General features: G+C 47.2%; 7 protein-coding genes across 7 annotated transcripts; 4 read left to right on the forward strand and 3 right to left on the reverse strand.

The window, feature by feature from the left end:
* Positions 1 to 261: 261 nt before the first annotated feature.
* Positions 262 to 3,909, forward strand: LOC125510307 (auxin-responsive protein SAUR36-like). The gene has a single exon (XM_048675458.1). It carries the CDS (start codon positions 2,038 to 2,040, stop codon positions 2,461 to 2,463), a length of 426 nt encoding a protein of 141 aa, XP_048531415.1. The 5' UTR covers positions 262 to 2,037; the 3' UTR covers positions 2,464 to 3,909.
* A 1,531-nt stretch (positions 3,910 to 5,440) lies between these two features.
* Positions 5,441 to 6,249, reverse strand: LOC125510300 (auxin-responsive protein SAUR61-like). Its single transcript, XM_048675451.1, has 2 exons — positions 5,677 to 6,249; positions 5,441 to 5,581 (listed from the first exon to the last, which is right to left on the reverse strand). Exons 1-2 carry the CDS (start codon positions 6,247 to 6,249, stop codon positions 5,558 to 5,560), a joined length of 597 nt encoding a protein of 198 aa, XP_048531408.1. The 3' UTR covers positions 5,441 to 5,557.
* A 387-nt stretch (positions 6,250 to 6,636) lies between these two features.
* On the forward strand, positions 6,637 to 7,373 carry LOC125510304 (auxin-responsive protein SAUR36-like). The gene has a single exon (XM_048675455.1). It carries the CDS (start codon positions 6,748 to 6,750, stop codon positions 7,201 to 7,203), a length of 456 nt encoding a protein of 151 aa, XP_048531412.1. The 5' UTR covers positions 6,637 to 6,747; the 3' UTR covers positions 7,204 to 7,373.
* Positions 7,374 to 8,422: 1,049 nt separating this feature from the next.
* Positions 8,423 to 9,129, reverse strand: LOC125510302 (auxin-responsive protein SAUR36-like). Its single transcript, XM_048675453.1, has one exon. The coding sequence runs from the start codon at positions 9,000 to 9,002 to the stop codon at positions 8,541 to 8,543; it is 462 nt and encodes a 153-aa protein (XP_048531410.1). The 5' UTR covers positions 9,003 to 9,129; the 3' UTR covers positions 8,423 to 8,540.
* Positions 9,130 to 9,519: 390 nt separating this feature from the next.
* On the forward strand, positions 9,520 to 10,307 carry LOC125510305 (auxin-responsive protein SAUR36-like). Its single transcript, XM_048675456.1, has one exon. The coding sequence runs from the start codon at positions 9,680 to 9,682 to the stop codon at positions 10,133 to 10,135; it is 456 nt and encodes a 151-aa protein (XP_048531413.1). The 5' UTR covers positions 9,520 to 9,679; the 3' UTR covers positions 10,136 to 10,307.
* A 1,147-nt stretch (positions 10,308 to 11,454) lies between these two features.
* On the reverse strand, positions 11,455 to 12,160 carry LOC125510303 (auxin-responsive protein SAUR36-like). The gene has a single exon (XM_048675454.1). It carries the CDS (start codon positions 12,026 to 12,028, stop codon positions 11,567 to 11,569), a length of 462 nt encoding a protein of 153 aa, XP_048531411.1. The 5' UTR covers positions 12,029 to 12,160; the 3' UTR covers positions 11,455 to 11,566.
* A 382-nt stretch (positions 12,161 to 12,542) lies between these two features.
* Positions 12,543 to 13,309, forward strand: LOC125510306 (auxin-responsive protein SAUR36-like). The gene has a single exon (XM_048675457.1). It carries the CDS (start codon positions 12,663 to 12,665, stop codon positions 13,116 to 13,118), a length of 456 nt encoding a protein of 151 aa, XP_048531414.1. The 5' UTR covers positions 12,543 to 12,662; the 3' UTR covers positions 13,119 to 13,309.
* The last annotated feature ends 126 nt before the right edge of the window (positions 13,310 to 13,435 follow it).

Consider the following 13,435-nt stretch of genomic DNA (forward strand, 5'->3'; position numbering starts at 1 on the left):
GCCTCGAAGTTTATGTATAAATGACACTTCACTACCAGTACTATTTTTTGTCAGACCATGCAGCAAATTTGCAAACAGAAGTACCTGCACAACCTGTATGTTGTTCAGTATTGCTCAAACTGTAAAAGTGACACCCTATCAGTCCTGGACCTAATGGGCGACACAAACAAAATGTAATTTCCCAGCCTGACATGAAATCTATATTTTCCATGCAGGAGAGAAATGCAAACAAAATACACTGAGCATGCAAGTGGACCTAGCCAGGCACATTTACTTGTTTTCATATCCCAAAATTATAACTCAATTCCATGTCATAGCAACTGCCAAGCTAAAGAAAGCACTCCAAGGACCACAACAGAAAAAGCATACACAAACCCAACCTGATATGTAAACTGTTACTGTTTTTGTCTTTCTTTCTGAATATAAACAACCTGCTATATATGTATGGCTATCTATATGCCCTTGATGAAAAATGCCAAAATAATAAATTTGCGGGGTGACCACAATAGCGGTCTCCTCCCTCTCTTGGTCATGCACCACAATAGTCGCAGCACGCAAGCCCCCGGTGCGCATGCGACGCAGCTGGCCAAGAGAGCAAGCAGGAAGCCGCCGTCATGTGCTCTGCTCACAGAGGTGGAGCAATAGGGAGTTCGGGCGCGTGCCGACTTCAGTGCTAGGCTAGCCGAAGCGATAAAGTTAAATTTGGCGAGATTTTTCTCAAAAAGGAAAATGTGTAGCAGTGTCTGGGCGTGTGGAGAGATCAAATTAGCGTGTGTTGCAATGCATACTGGACAGCTTAATTAGGACGCGTGCTTCATTGGAACCACATTGCCTGTCCACACACTGGCTAGAGACGGCTCTACACTTTTCTGTCAGAAACCTCATCACAACGCACGCAGCATTGCACGTTGCGTGCTGACTAACCCCAAATCACTTCACCAGGATCCCAGCTTTTCCAGAGCCTACAAATTCAGACATTGGAACACATCAGTCCTCTTGCACCATCTGTCGCAAGCTAATTAAGCCAAGCAGTCAAATCTCCAGGAAAGAGAGCCCAAAGACATCTCAAAAAATGTATACAGGTTCACAACCAACCAAAAAGATTGGAGAAAGCAGGGCAACTCAATGGTGTACTTTTCCAGGAGTGTCCTAATTAGAGAACTGGAGTAGAGTTTTTCTCTTCTGGATCATTCTGAACTGAGTCCAAATACTTGTGTGTGAGAAACCCAACTACAACGGGCATTCAAATCGTTATGCATGCATTTTATACGGAACCCAACACGCATAAGATACATCTGCCTGCTTCGGCATGGAAATGTGATATATCTGCCACTTTTCAGAGGACACAAAGGTGGCTTCAGTCTTCACAACAAGTTTGCTTCATGTATGTACTACTGTACCCAAGAGGTACCATGCATGTGATGTGAGTTGCCGGAGATCAAACAGATCATGTGCTAGGCCGACCACGAGCTTTCTGACTAAATCTTCACAAAGAACAGACTGATCGATATGGGTGCATGAACGACTCACATCACAGCTTCAGGTAATTAACTGTCAGCACAAGCGCCTAGCTAGCTAGAGTGGAACCAATCGGTGCCCACCGAAATTGTTCAATCCCTCAAGTTGGAACCCATCGCTGTCCCCCCGACTCCTTGCACATTGCCAATAGCCACGTTCTCGACACGCCTCTTGTTCGCTATGCGGTACGGTATGGCCACGATGATAAGAAAGCAGACCAATGCCTACCAGTTATGACAATAGGCTCCGGCATACGCAAATCATTTGACCCCATGGCCTTGTCCAAACTAATCATATGCTGCAGCACTGCATGTGCTGATCCCATGGCCTTGTCCCTTGCCAACCTTTCTCAATGATAGCTCCACTTCACCATCACAATGTCCTTCCCCTCGCCACCTTGCCTATAAATTCAGTAAGCTGCCGGCTCAGTATCATCACTTCATCAGCTCATCCACCAACTAAGAATTTCAACATCCATAGCTCACTCCTTGAAATTCTCACAAGGACCAAGAACCAACCATGGCTGGTGCCAAAAGACTTGCTCAACTGGCAAAGAAGTGGCAGAGGGTGGAAGCACTTGGGAGGAAGAGGCTCACGGTATCAGCCAAAGAAGATCACGACTGCTGCAGTTCTGTGCCAGCCAAGGGCCACTGTGTCATGTACACGGCCGACGGGAGGCGTTTCGAGGTGCCTTTGGTGTACCTGAGCACCACGGTCTTCGGCGAGCTCCTGAGGATGTCTCAGGAGGAGTTTGGCTTTGCAAGCAATGGAAAAATCACACTGCCTTGCGATGCTGCAGTGATGGAGTATGTCATGTGCTTGCTCAGGAGAAACGCCTCCGCCGAGGTCGAGAGTGCATTGCTCAGCTCTATGGTGACATATTGCCACTACACTGGCTGCGCCATGCCTACTGTTGGAGCCAGCCAACAGATTTGCTGTTTGTAGCTTCTGAAGAGGCCCTGATGATGTCTTTTTTCTTGTGTAGTTTGCCTGGACAGTGTAAGATTGTAAGATAACAGGCAATAGGAGCAGGAAAATTGTATGTATAGCAATCTGATCATTAAAGAAACAAAGCAGTACTCTGGGGCATTCTTCTCTTAAATTTTAGTTTCATACAACTCCACAATGGACCAACAATGGTTGTGACTACTTTTAGATGTCGATAGTTTAATCCTGCTGCACAGAGAATACGCCACAATTCTCCATGCAATCTATCATCTAGTCCAGTGGAAAATAAATACAACACCATCAACAAAATAAGCAATGAAGTAGGTAAAAATCACAAAATGGAACGGGAACCAGGGTTCACTCCACAAGTATTTAGGGGGCAGATTCATTTTTGGGGGTAAAACAAATTGATAGTTTACTGTTACTGAAAAATTGAATGTCCTACCCACAAAACTTTACAGAAGGTAGTGTCGGTGCAAGATATAGTCGATGCCTGTTATTCAGTTCACACATGCAGCTAACTGAAGGCCCAAAGGAAAGTGCGGAGAAGGCGCTACAGAATGGCTTCCTCATGCAATGGCAGACCATCAAAAGAACTCAGTTATGACACTGTTCAGCAAGTTGTGTGTGTTGCATCAATTAACAACTGTCCTTTTCACACCTAATGAAAATGTTAAGAAAACGCTGAAGTACAACCATAGATCCAAATAAGTAAGTTTCTCATCAGCTACAGGAAGACTATAACTCTGAATTTAGTCCAAGTACTTGTGTTTGACAAATCCAACTACTAACTGGAAACGACACATTGCAATTGTTATGAATACATACGGAACGCAAGACGCATCAGAGACATGTGCTTTCAGCTTAGAAATCAAACACATCATGTGCTAGACCGAAGCAAGCTTTTCAACTCAATGTCAACAGAGAATAGATTGATCAGGTGCATGAACAATGCACGTTAGAAAGCACATAGATGGTGTAAGTGAGTGCTCACCGTCGCCGAAATTGTTCAATCCCTGAATCTGGAACCCATCACTGTCCCCTCCCCACAAGTTGCCAATAGCCATGCTCTCGACACGCCTCTTGTTCACTACGCGCCTACGCGGTTTGGTATGGCAGCCACGAATGATAAGAAAGCCAACCAATGCCTACCCAAGTACGACCATAGGCTCCAGCATACACCAAACATTTGGCCCCACCGCAATCTAATCCAAATCAATCATGTTGCGACATTGCATGCACTGATCCCATGGCCTTGTCCCTTGCCAGCTATTATCAATGAAAACCACACTTCACCTTCAACGCCCTTCCCATGGCCTATAAATTCAGCAAGCGACGAGCTCAACACCATCACTTATTCATCAGCACAACCACCACCAACTGAGCATCACGACATCTATCCCACTTCTTCAGATTTCCAGCTGAAAACACAAAGGCCAAGAAACCAACCATGGCCGGTGCCAAGAGATTTGCTCGACTGACAAAGAAGTGGCAGAGGGTGGAAGCACTCGGGAGGAAGAGGCTCACGGTGTCAGACAAAGAAGATCAAGACTGCTGCAGTTCTGTACCAGCCAAGGGCCACTGTGTCATGTACACGGCCGAGGGGAGGCGTTTCGAGGTACCCTTGGAGTACCTCAGCACGACGGTCTTTGGCGAGCTCCTCAGGATGTCTCAGGATGAGTTTGGCTTTGCAAGCGATGGCAAGATCTCATTGCCTTGTGATGCGGCAGTGATGGAGTATGTCATGTGCTTGCTCAGGAGAAACGCCTCCGCCGAGGTCGAGAGTGCGTTGCTGAGATCCATGGTGACGCCTTGCCACTACACTGGCTGTGCAATGCCTACCGTCGGAGCCAGCCAGCAGATTTGGTGTTTGTAGTTTCTCAAGAACATGCATGCGGAGGCCCTGATGATGTCCTCTGTTTTGAGTACTTTGCGTGGGTACGTAGTGTAAGATAGTTAGACATTAGATAATAGGGAGCAGGAAAATTGTATGTATAGCAATCTGATCATCAATGCAACAAAGCAGCATTATGGCCACCAGCAGTATGCATTCTTCTCTTAATTACATATCTGTTTCGCATCTTGCTCCACAGAGAATACACAACAAGTTTCCGTACAATCTACTCAATATAAGCCAGAACATTAAAAAGATCAAAAAGTTACGAATTAGTGAAATGACCAGGTGATACAGGAGCCATTCTAATGATGAATCCTCTGTAAAATTATTGCAGTGTCATCAATCCAATAAGAAATGAAGTATGATAACAAACACAAAAATGGAATAGAAAGCATGGTTTACTCCACAGGTTTTAATGGGTATAAGGCAGATTTTATTATTGGGGTAAAAAACAAGTAATGATTGTTACTGAAAAATTGAATGTCCTCCTACCCGCAAATTTTACAGAAGGTAGTGTCGGTGCAAGATATAGTCGATGCCTGTTATTCAGTTCACACATGCAGCTAACTGAAGGCCCAAAGGAAAGTGCGGAGAAGCAGCAAAGGGATGGCTTCCACATGCAATGCTACAAATCAGGTAGGCCATCAACAAGACTGAGTTATGACAATGTTCAGAGAGGTGTGTGTTACTGTTACGTCAACTAACACTGTCCCTTCCACACCTAATAAAAATGTTAAGAACACGCTAAATTACTAATCCAACTAAGTCAGTTTCTCATTTGCTAAACTAAAGGAAGACTATTGGCAACTGAACATGCTGGCTAGATTTCCCCATCGCAACCAGAACTCTTGTCTGCCAATATATTATTGCAAGAAACTGACGCTCATGCGTTGAACCCAGTTTGCATGTGGTCCTCGTGCTGCTAATCGACTAAACATGTCAGTGGCGGTGCCTGGTGATGTACCCGGCACGCACCAAACGGTTGGCTCAAATCAATATCCAATCTCAATAACGTTGCCCTGATCTGCTTGCGACATTGCACGTACAAATCAAACAGTTGATTCATGGCGTTGTCCCCTTGCCAAATATCAATGACACTTGACAGTGTCCTACTCCCCTTCCGGCTCTAGCTACAAAATCTTGGTTCAGTGACCTCCAAACAGCATCGCTTCACCACAAACAAAGCATTGCAACTCAAGTTGAGTCTCCGGTTTCCACCTTTCAGAAGGACCGAACATGGTCAGTGCCAAGAGAATTGCTCAACTAGCAAAGAAGTGGCAAAGGGTAGCATACCTCAGCAGGAAGCAGCTTACCATGACGGCGAAAAAAGAAGCCGAGGGGTGGTCAATGGCAGTGGCAGGCAAGGACCACTGTGTCATGTACACAACTGACAAGAGGCGGTTCGAGGTGCCATTGGCATACCTCGGCACAATGATCTTCAGAGAGCTCCTGCCATTCGCGAAGCCAAACTCCTCCTCGGACATCCTCAGGAGCTCAGAGAAGACCGTCGTCCTGAGGTACGCCAGAGGGACCTCGAACCGGGTTCCGTCGGCAGTGTACACCACACAGTGGCCCTCATCAGCAACCACAGATGATACTGTGCCGCAGCACTCGTCAGCGGCTGTGTCTGAGGCATGCCGACGGCGGGCACTGGTTCTGGCCGCCAACATCCGCTGGCACTTCTTGGCCAGCTGAGCAAGCTTCTTTGGATGGATCATGGTTTTAGTCTGATGTGTTCCTGGCTGGCTAAATTTCACTTTGGCTCTGAAAGTCTGAAGGTGTGTTGTAGACTGTGATGTTGCTTGCAGATGAGATGAAGTCTGTGTTGAGTAGGCCATGGATTTATAGTAGAATGAACAACGAAGGGAGGGCTCGGGGCAGTGCATATGCGTGTAGGTTGTGTGTAACTATCAGCGGGAGCGTTGGGCAGGGGACAATGCTACAAGTGCTCTGTGTGCAATGTTGGTGGAAGTAGCTGTAGAAAATGTGATGAATGACTTTGATTAGATTTCCAAGCGCCATGCCACCATCCATGTCTGAAATATGTTTGTGGCTAGAGAGCCCCATGGGGTCCTCGTGCTCGTGCCATTTCTCTAGCAAACCGATCAGCATGGATGTCCAGGCGAGACGTCCATCGCAAGCTCTGGCAAGTGGCAAACACTTGGCCCCAGGGAGACCTGATCTAGATCACATCACAGCACCTCCAAAACTGCAGCAGCGCACCAACCATCACACACTACACCATATGTGGGTGCTCCTTCACCATTGAGCTATAAATCCATGGCTAGTGACACCCAACACCATCAGTTCATCCACAGACAAAGGCATTCCAACCTCCCACTAGCAGAAGAATTTCTCCAGTTCCAGAAACACAAGAAACTACCATGATGAGTGCCAAGACACTTGCTCGACTGGCCAAGAAGTGGCAGAGGGTGGCGGCTATGGGGAGGAAGAGGCTCACCTGGTCGCCATCAACGTCCAAAGAAGAAGCCGGAGAGTCGTGCAGCACGCCGTGCTCGACAGTGGCCGGCAAGGGCCACTGCGTCTTGTACACTGCCGATGGTGTAAGGTTCGAGGTGCCTCTTGCGTTCCTCGGAACGACCGTCTTCGGCGAGCTCTTGAGGATATCCCAAGAGGAGTTCGGCTTCTCAGGCATTGATGGTGGCAGAATCACGCTGCCCTGTGACGCATCGGTGATGGAGTATGCCATGTGCTTGCTCAGGAGAAGCGCCTCCACAGAGATGGAGGCCGCGTTCCTCAACACCATGGTGATGCCATGCCACTATCATGTGGCGCCACATCTGGGAGTTGGCCAGCGATTCAGTGTATGCAGCTCCTGATTACCATCTGCAGAGATACAGGAAAATAGAACAAGGAAAACAGTTTATGTGTAGCATTTTGATCTTGCTAGCAAAGAAGCAATCAAGGAAGATGGACCTAGTTAGAGATATTGTTCTTTCAATGTATGCATATACTTTGTTCCGAAGATAAATGATTGATCACAGTTTTTTTAGGACCTAAGCAGTAACTGTCGACAAATTTCTTCTTTGCAATTAAATGGCCTCAAACAGAAATTATTACAAAGAAAGATTAGGTTGGGCAGGAAAGTCATTGCAGATGGATTAGGGAGGTTGACCTTTTGGATAAAGGCTACTGCAAGTTGTTCAACCGATGACAAATTCGTCGAAAATTATACTCAAGTCAGGACCAGCAAACCTACAAGCGTTCAGAAATCGGGTCTGTCATGCAGAATAAGCTCACCAAGGTTTGTACTTGGCAAATAAATTTTCATGCTATGTTTGTGTCATGGATGTCCAAGTAAATCATCAGGTAAGGCTGGGTTCATTATCTAAAATAAAGTAACAAATATGCAACTCGCATCACACGATGCTCACTTCCCCAAAAGAAATTTTCAAGGCTGTGAACTAGAAACCCTCAACTGCCCAGCTAAATGCAAGGAAGATAGCAAAAGATGGTGGACACATGCTATGCTAGAAACTATGCAGACCATGGGTGGACAATGAGATATGGAACTTGCCAGATTTGAAGCAATCAAAGAACTGTTAAACCAACAAACGCCTAACATGCAGCTGCAGCTGTAAGTGCAAAGTACACACCCAAAAGCAGTGAAGTGAACTCTGCATCTGCCTATGAAAGGTTCCTGGACCATCATGTGCCATGTCCCCTATGATGCTAGCTTTTCACAGAAATGTGGTGAGCTGACGAGAATCCGCACAGCCAACGCATAGCAGTGACATGGTGGAAGACGTTGTTACTACCTCTAACCAGAACCTATGAACTGCTCAACGTACCTCCATCTGGGACACGCAGTCTCAATCCGACGTTTCTAGTTGGAGGTAGGAACATCCTTCTTTTTTTTAGTAAAGGAACAACAGTTTGTTCACTGTCCATCTAATCCTCTCATTCCCATGCCCTTCGCAGCGCCATCACCGACTTCAGCAACCTGACCACAAACTTTAAGTCCACGGTTTCTTTCTTACTTCCTTCACTAGTATATATGAACTATGTTCAAGGATGTGTCAAATAATCCAATTTCTCCCAGAAAATTTGTCTCTTTGAATCATTTTCTGTGATCATTGAATCTTACATGAGGCTCTATAGAGCTCCTCTCAGTCCTAACTAAAAATATTTCAGAAGCTAAGCTAGTAGTAGCTAGCTAAGTACAAAGAGCGAACTGATGGCCAAGTCCCATTGCTGGTGCCACGCAGCTAGCATGGTAATTGTGGCAGTGCCCAACAATGAAGCTCAAGAACGCCCTCTCAACCTCCTCAGAGGCCTCTCTCCTGACCAGGCACAAGACATATTCCATCACAGTGGCATCACAGGGCAGCATAATCCTGCCTCCGTCACTGCCGCTCGCGAAGCCAAACTCCTCCTCAGACATTCTTAAGATCTCAGCGAAGACCGTCGTCCCGAGGTACGCCAGAGGGACCTCGAACCGGGTTCCATCGGCGGTGTACATCACGCAGTGGCCCTCATCGGCAACCACAGATGACACTGTGCTGCAGCACTCATCGTCGGCCGTGTCTGAAGCATGCCGACGGCGGGCACCGGCTCTGGCCGACAACATCCGCTGGCACTTCTTGGCCAGCTGAGAAAGCTTCTTCGGATGGATCATGGTTGAGTCGGATATATGTGTTTCTGGCTGGCTAAATTTCACTTTGGCTCTGGAGTGTGTTGTAGATTGTGATGCTGCTTGTGATGAGATGAAGTTTGTGCTGAGCAGGCCATGGATTTATAGTAGAAGGAAGAAAGGACTCAGGGCAGTGCATCTGCGTGTGGTTAGTGTGTAGATATCAGCGAAAGAGTTGGGCAGGGGGCAATGCCATGAGTGCTCTGCGTGCGATGTTGTTGCAACTAGCTGCAGACACCAAACGTGATGACTGATTTTGATGAGATTTCCAAGCACCATGCCACCATCGATGTCTGAAATGTGCTTGTGGCTATAGCCCCATGGGGTCCTCTTGCTCGTGCCATTTCCCTAGCAAACAGATCACCATGGCTGTGCAGGCAAGACGTCCAAGCTCCGGCAAGTGGCAAACACTTGGCCCCAGCAGACCTGATCTAGATCACATCACGGCACCTTCAAAACTGCAGCACCGCACGTACCATACACATGGCATTGTCTCCTGCCCAACCATCACATACTATAGCATATGTGGGTGTTCCTTCACCCTGGAGCTATAAATCCATGGCTAGTGACACCCAACACCACCAGTTCATCTACAGACAAAGGCATTCCAACCTCCCACTAGCAGAAGAATTTCTCCAGTTCCAGAAACACAAGAAACTACCATGACGAGTGCCAAGACACTTGCTCGGCTGGCCAAGAAGTGGCAGAGGGTGGCGGCTATGGGAAGGAAGAGGCTCACCTGGTCGCCATCAACGTCCAAAGAAGAAGCCGGAGAGTCGTGCAGCACGCCGTGCTCGACAGCGGCCGGCAAGGGCCACTGCGTCGTGTACACTGCCGATGGTGTAAGGTTCGAGGTGCCTCTTACGTTCCTCGGAACGACCGTCTTCAGCGAGCTCTTGAGGATATCCCAAGAGGAGTTTGGCTTCACAGGTGTTGACGGTGGCAGAATCACTCTGCCCTGCGACGCATCGGTGATGGAGTATGCCATGTGCTTGCTCAGGAGAAGCGCCTCCACAGAGATGGAGGCCGCGTTCCTCAACACCATGGTGATGCCATGCCACTATCATGTGGCGCCACATCTGGGAGTTGGCCAGCGATTCGGTGTATGCAGCTCCTGATTACCATCTGCAGAGATACAGGAAAATAGAACAAGGAAAACAGTTTATGTGTAGCATTTTGATCTTGCTAGCAAAGAAGCAATCAAGGAAGATGGACCTAGTAAGAGATATTGTTCTTTCAATGTATGCATATACTTTGTTCCGAAGATAAATGATCGATCACAGTTTTTTAGGACCTAAGCAGTAAACGTCGACAAATTTCTTCTTTGCAATTAAATGGCCTCAAACACAAATTATTACAAACAAAGATTAGGTTGAGCAGGAAAGTCATTGCAGATGGATTAGGGAGGTTGACCTTTCGGACACAGGCTACTGCAAGTTGTTCAACCGATGACAAATTCGTCGAAAATTATACTCAAGTCAGGATCAGCAAATCTACTAGCGTTCAGAAATCGGGTCTGTCATGCAGAATAAGCTCATCAAGATTTGTACTTGGCAAATATATTTTCATGCTATGTTTGCGTCATGGATGTCCAAGTAAATCATCAGGTAAGGCTGGGTTCATTATTAAAATAAAGTAAAAAAAAATATGCAACTCGCATCACAGGATGCTCACTTCCCCAAAAGAAATATTCAAGGCTGTGACCTAGAAACCCTCAACTGCCCAGCTAAATGCAAGGAAGATACCTGGAAGATGGCTGACACATGCTATGCTAGAAACTATGCACACCATGGGTGGACAATGAGATATGGAACTTGCCAGATCTGAAGCAATCAAAGCACTGTTAAACCAACAAACACCTAACATGCAGCTGCAGCTGTAAGTGCAAAGTACACACCCAAAAGCAGTGAAGTGAACTCTGCATCTACCTATGAAAGGTTCCTGGACCATCATGTGCCATGTCCCCTATGATGCTAGCTTTTCACCGAAGTGTGGTGAGCTGACGAAAATCCGCCCAGCCCATGCATAGCTTTTCACCCAAGTGTGGTGAGATGACGAGAATCCGCCCAGCTCACACATGGCACTCCAACACATGAGGAACGGAGATCCAGAATTGGCCACTTCCGGCAGTGACATGGTGGTAGCCGCTGTTACTAGCTACCTCTAACCAGAAATTATGAACTGCTCAAGCTACCTCCATCTGGGACACGCAATCTCAATCCGACGTTTCTAGTTCAAGGTAGGAACAACAGTTCTTTTTTTAGTAAAGGGAGAGCAATTTGTTAATTGTCCATCTAATCCTCTCACCCCAACCACTTCGCAGCGCCAGATGACCATAAATTTTTAAATCCATGGTTTAAAGTCCATGGTTTCTTTCTTACTTCCTTCACTAGTATATATGAACTATGTTCAAGGATGTGTCAAATAATCCAATTTCTCCCGGAAAATTTGTCTCTTTGTATCATTTCCTGTGATCATTGATCTTACATGAGGCTCTACAGAGCTCCTCTCAGTCCTAACTAAAAATATTTCAGAAGCTAAGCTAGTAGCTAAGTACAAAGAGCAAAATGATGGCCGAGTTCCATTGATGGTGCCTTGCAGCTAGCATTGTAGTTGTGGCAGTGCCCAACAATGGAGCTCAAGAACGCCCTCTCAACCTCCTCAGAGGCCTCTCTCCTGACCAGGCACAAGACATATTCCATCACAGTGGCATCACACGGCAGCATGATCCTGCCTCCGTCACTGCCGCTCGTGAAGCCAAACTCCTCCTCGGACATCCTCAGGAGCTCGATGAAGACCGACGTCCCGAGGTATGCCAGAGGGACCTCGAACCGGGTTCCGTCGTTGGTGTACATCACGCAGTGGCCCTCATCGGCAACCACAGATGACACTGTGCTGCAGCACTCGTCATCGGCCATGTCCGAGGCATGCCGACGACGAGCACCGACTCCAGCCACCAACATCCGCTGGCACTTCTTGGCCAGCTGAGCAAGCTTCTTTGGGTGGATCATGGTTGAGTCGGATGTGTTCTGGTCGGCTGGCTAAATTTCACTTTGGCTCTGGAAGTCTGAAGGTGTGTTGTAGATTGTGATGTTGCTTGAGATGAGATGAAGTTTGTGCTGAGCAGGCCATGGATTTATAGAAGGAAGAAAGGACTCAGGGCAGTGCATATGGAAGTGTGTAGCTATCAGCGAGAGAGTTGGGCAGGGGACAATGCCATGAGTGCTCTTCGTGCAATGTTGTTGATGAGATTTCCAAGAACTATCCATGTCTGAAATGTGTCTGTGGCTAGAGAACCACATGGGGTCCTCGTGCTCATGCCATTTCTCTAGCAAACCTATCACCACGGATGTGCCGGCAGGACGTCCAGCGCAAGCTCTGTCAAGTGCCAAACACTTGGCCCCAACAGACCTGAGCCAGATCACATCACAGCACCTCCAAAATTGCAGCACCGCACGTACCATTCCTATGGCATTGTCTCCTGCCTAACCATCACACACTCCACCATATGTGGGCGCCCGCTTTATCCCCGGGCTATATATATGGCTAAATGCCTTCCTAACACACTTCATCCACAGACAAACGCATTCCAACCTTCAACTAGTAGAAGAATTTCTCCAGTTCCCAGAAACACAAGAAACTACCATGATGAGTGCCAAGAACCTCTCTCGGATTGCCAAGAAGTGGCAGAGGGTGGCGGCTATCGGGAGGAAGAGGCTCACCTGGTCGTTATCAACGTCCACAGAAGAAGCCGGAGGGTCATGCGGCATGTCATGCTCGTCGGTGGCCAGTAAGGGCCACTGCATCATGTACACTGCCGACGGCGTGAGGTTAGAAGTGCCGCTTGCGTTCCTTGGCACAACCGTCTTCAGTGAGCTCTTAAGGATATCCCAAGAGGAGTTCGGCTTCGCAGGCGTTGATGGTGACAGAATCACGCTTCCCTGCGATGCATCGGTGATGGAGTACGCCATGTGGTTGCTCAGGAGAAGCGCCTCCGCAGAGACGGAGGCCGCGTTCCTCAATACCATGGCGATGCCATGCCATTATCATGTGGTGCCACATCTGGAAGTTAGCCAGCATTTCGGTGTCTGCAGCTCCTGATTACTATCTGCAGAGATATAGGAATCTCACACCAAGGAAAATGGACAGTAGTTGGAGACAATGTTATTTCAATGTATACATATACTTTGTTGCAAAGATAAATGGATGATCGCAGTTTTTAGAACCTAAGCAGTATGTGTCGACAAATTTCTTCTATGCAGTTATATCTTATATGGCCTTGATCAGACACAAAATATTATGAAGAAAGTTGTTCAACTGACAACTGATGATAAAATATTTGCAGATGGAGATGGAATGTGACCTTTTGGACAAAGGCTACTGCAAGTTGTTCATACTCGAGTCAAGACCAGCAAACC

The sequence above is a fragment of the Triticum urartu genome, chromosome 5, assembly GCF_003073215.2.
Source record: "Triticum urartu cultivar G1812 chromosome 5, Tu2.1, whole genome shotgun sequence".
Classification (NCBI taxonomy): Eukaryota; Viridiplantae; Streptophyta; class Magnoliopsida; order Poales; family Poaceae; genus Triticum; species Triticum urartu.

Coding starts and splice junctions, on each gene's coding strand:
- LOC125510307 (XM_048675458.1), top strand. CDS start 2,038: ATGGCTGGTGCCAAAAGACTTGCTCAACTGGCAAAGAAGTGGCAGAGG.
- LOC125510300 (XM_048675451.1), bottom strand. CDS start 6,249: ATGCACTGCCCCGAGCCCTCCCTTCGTTGTTCATTCTACTATAAATCC. Junction 5,582..5,676: donor CTTCTTTTTTCGCCGTCATG/GTAAGCTGCTTC, acceptor TCCTTCTGAAAG/GTGGAAACCGGAGACTCAAC.
- LOC125510304 (XM_048675455.1), top strand. CDS start 6,748: ATGATGAGTGCCAAGACACTTGCTCGACTGGCCAAGAAGTGGCAGAGG.
- LOC125510302 (XM_048675453.1), bottom strand. CDS start 9,002: ATGATCCATCCGAAGAAGCTTTCTCAGCTGGCCAAGAAGTGCCAGCGG.
- LOC125510305 (XM_048675456.1), top strand. CDS start 9,680: ATGACGAGTGCCAAGACACTTGCTCGGCTGGCCAAGAAGTGGCAGAGG.
- LOC125510303 (XM_048675454.1), bottom strand. CDS start 12,028: ATGATCCACCCAAAGAAGCTTGCTCAGCTGGCCAAGAAGTGCCAGCGG.
- LOC125510306 (XM_048675457.1), top strand. CDS start 12,663: ATGATGAGTGCCAAGAACCTCTCTCGGATTGCCAAGAAGTGGCAGAGG.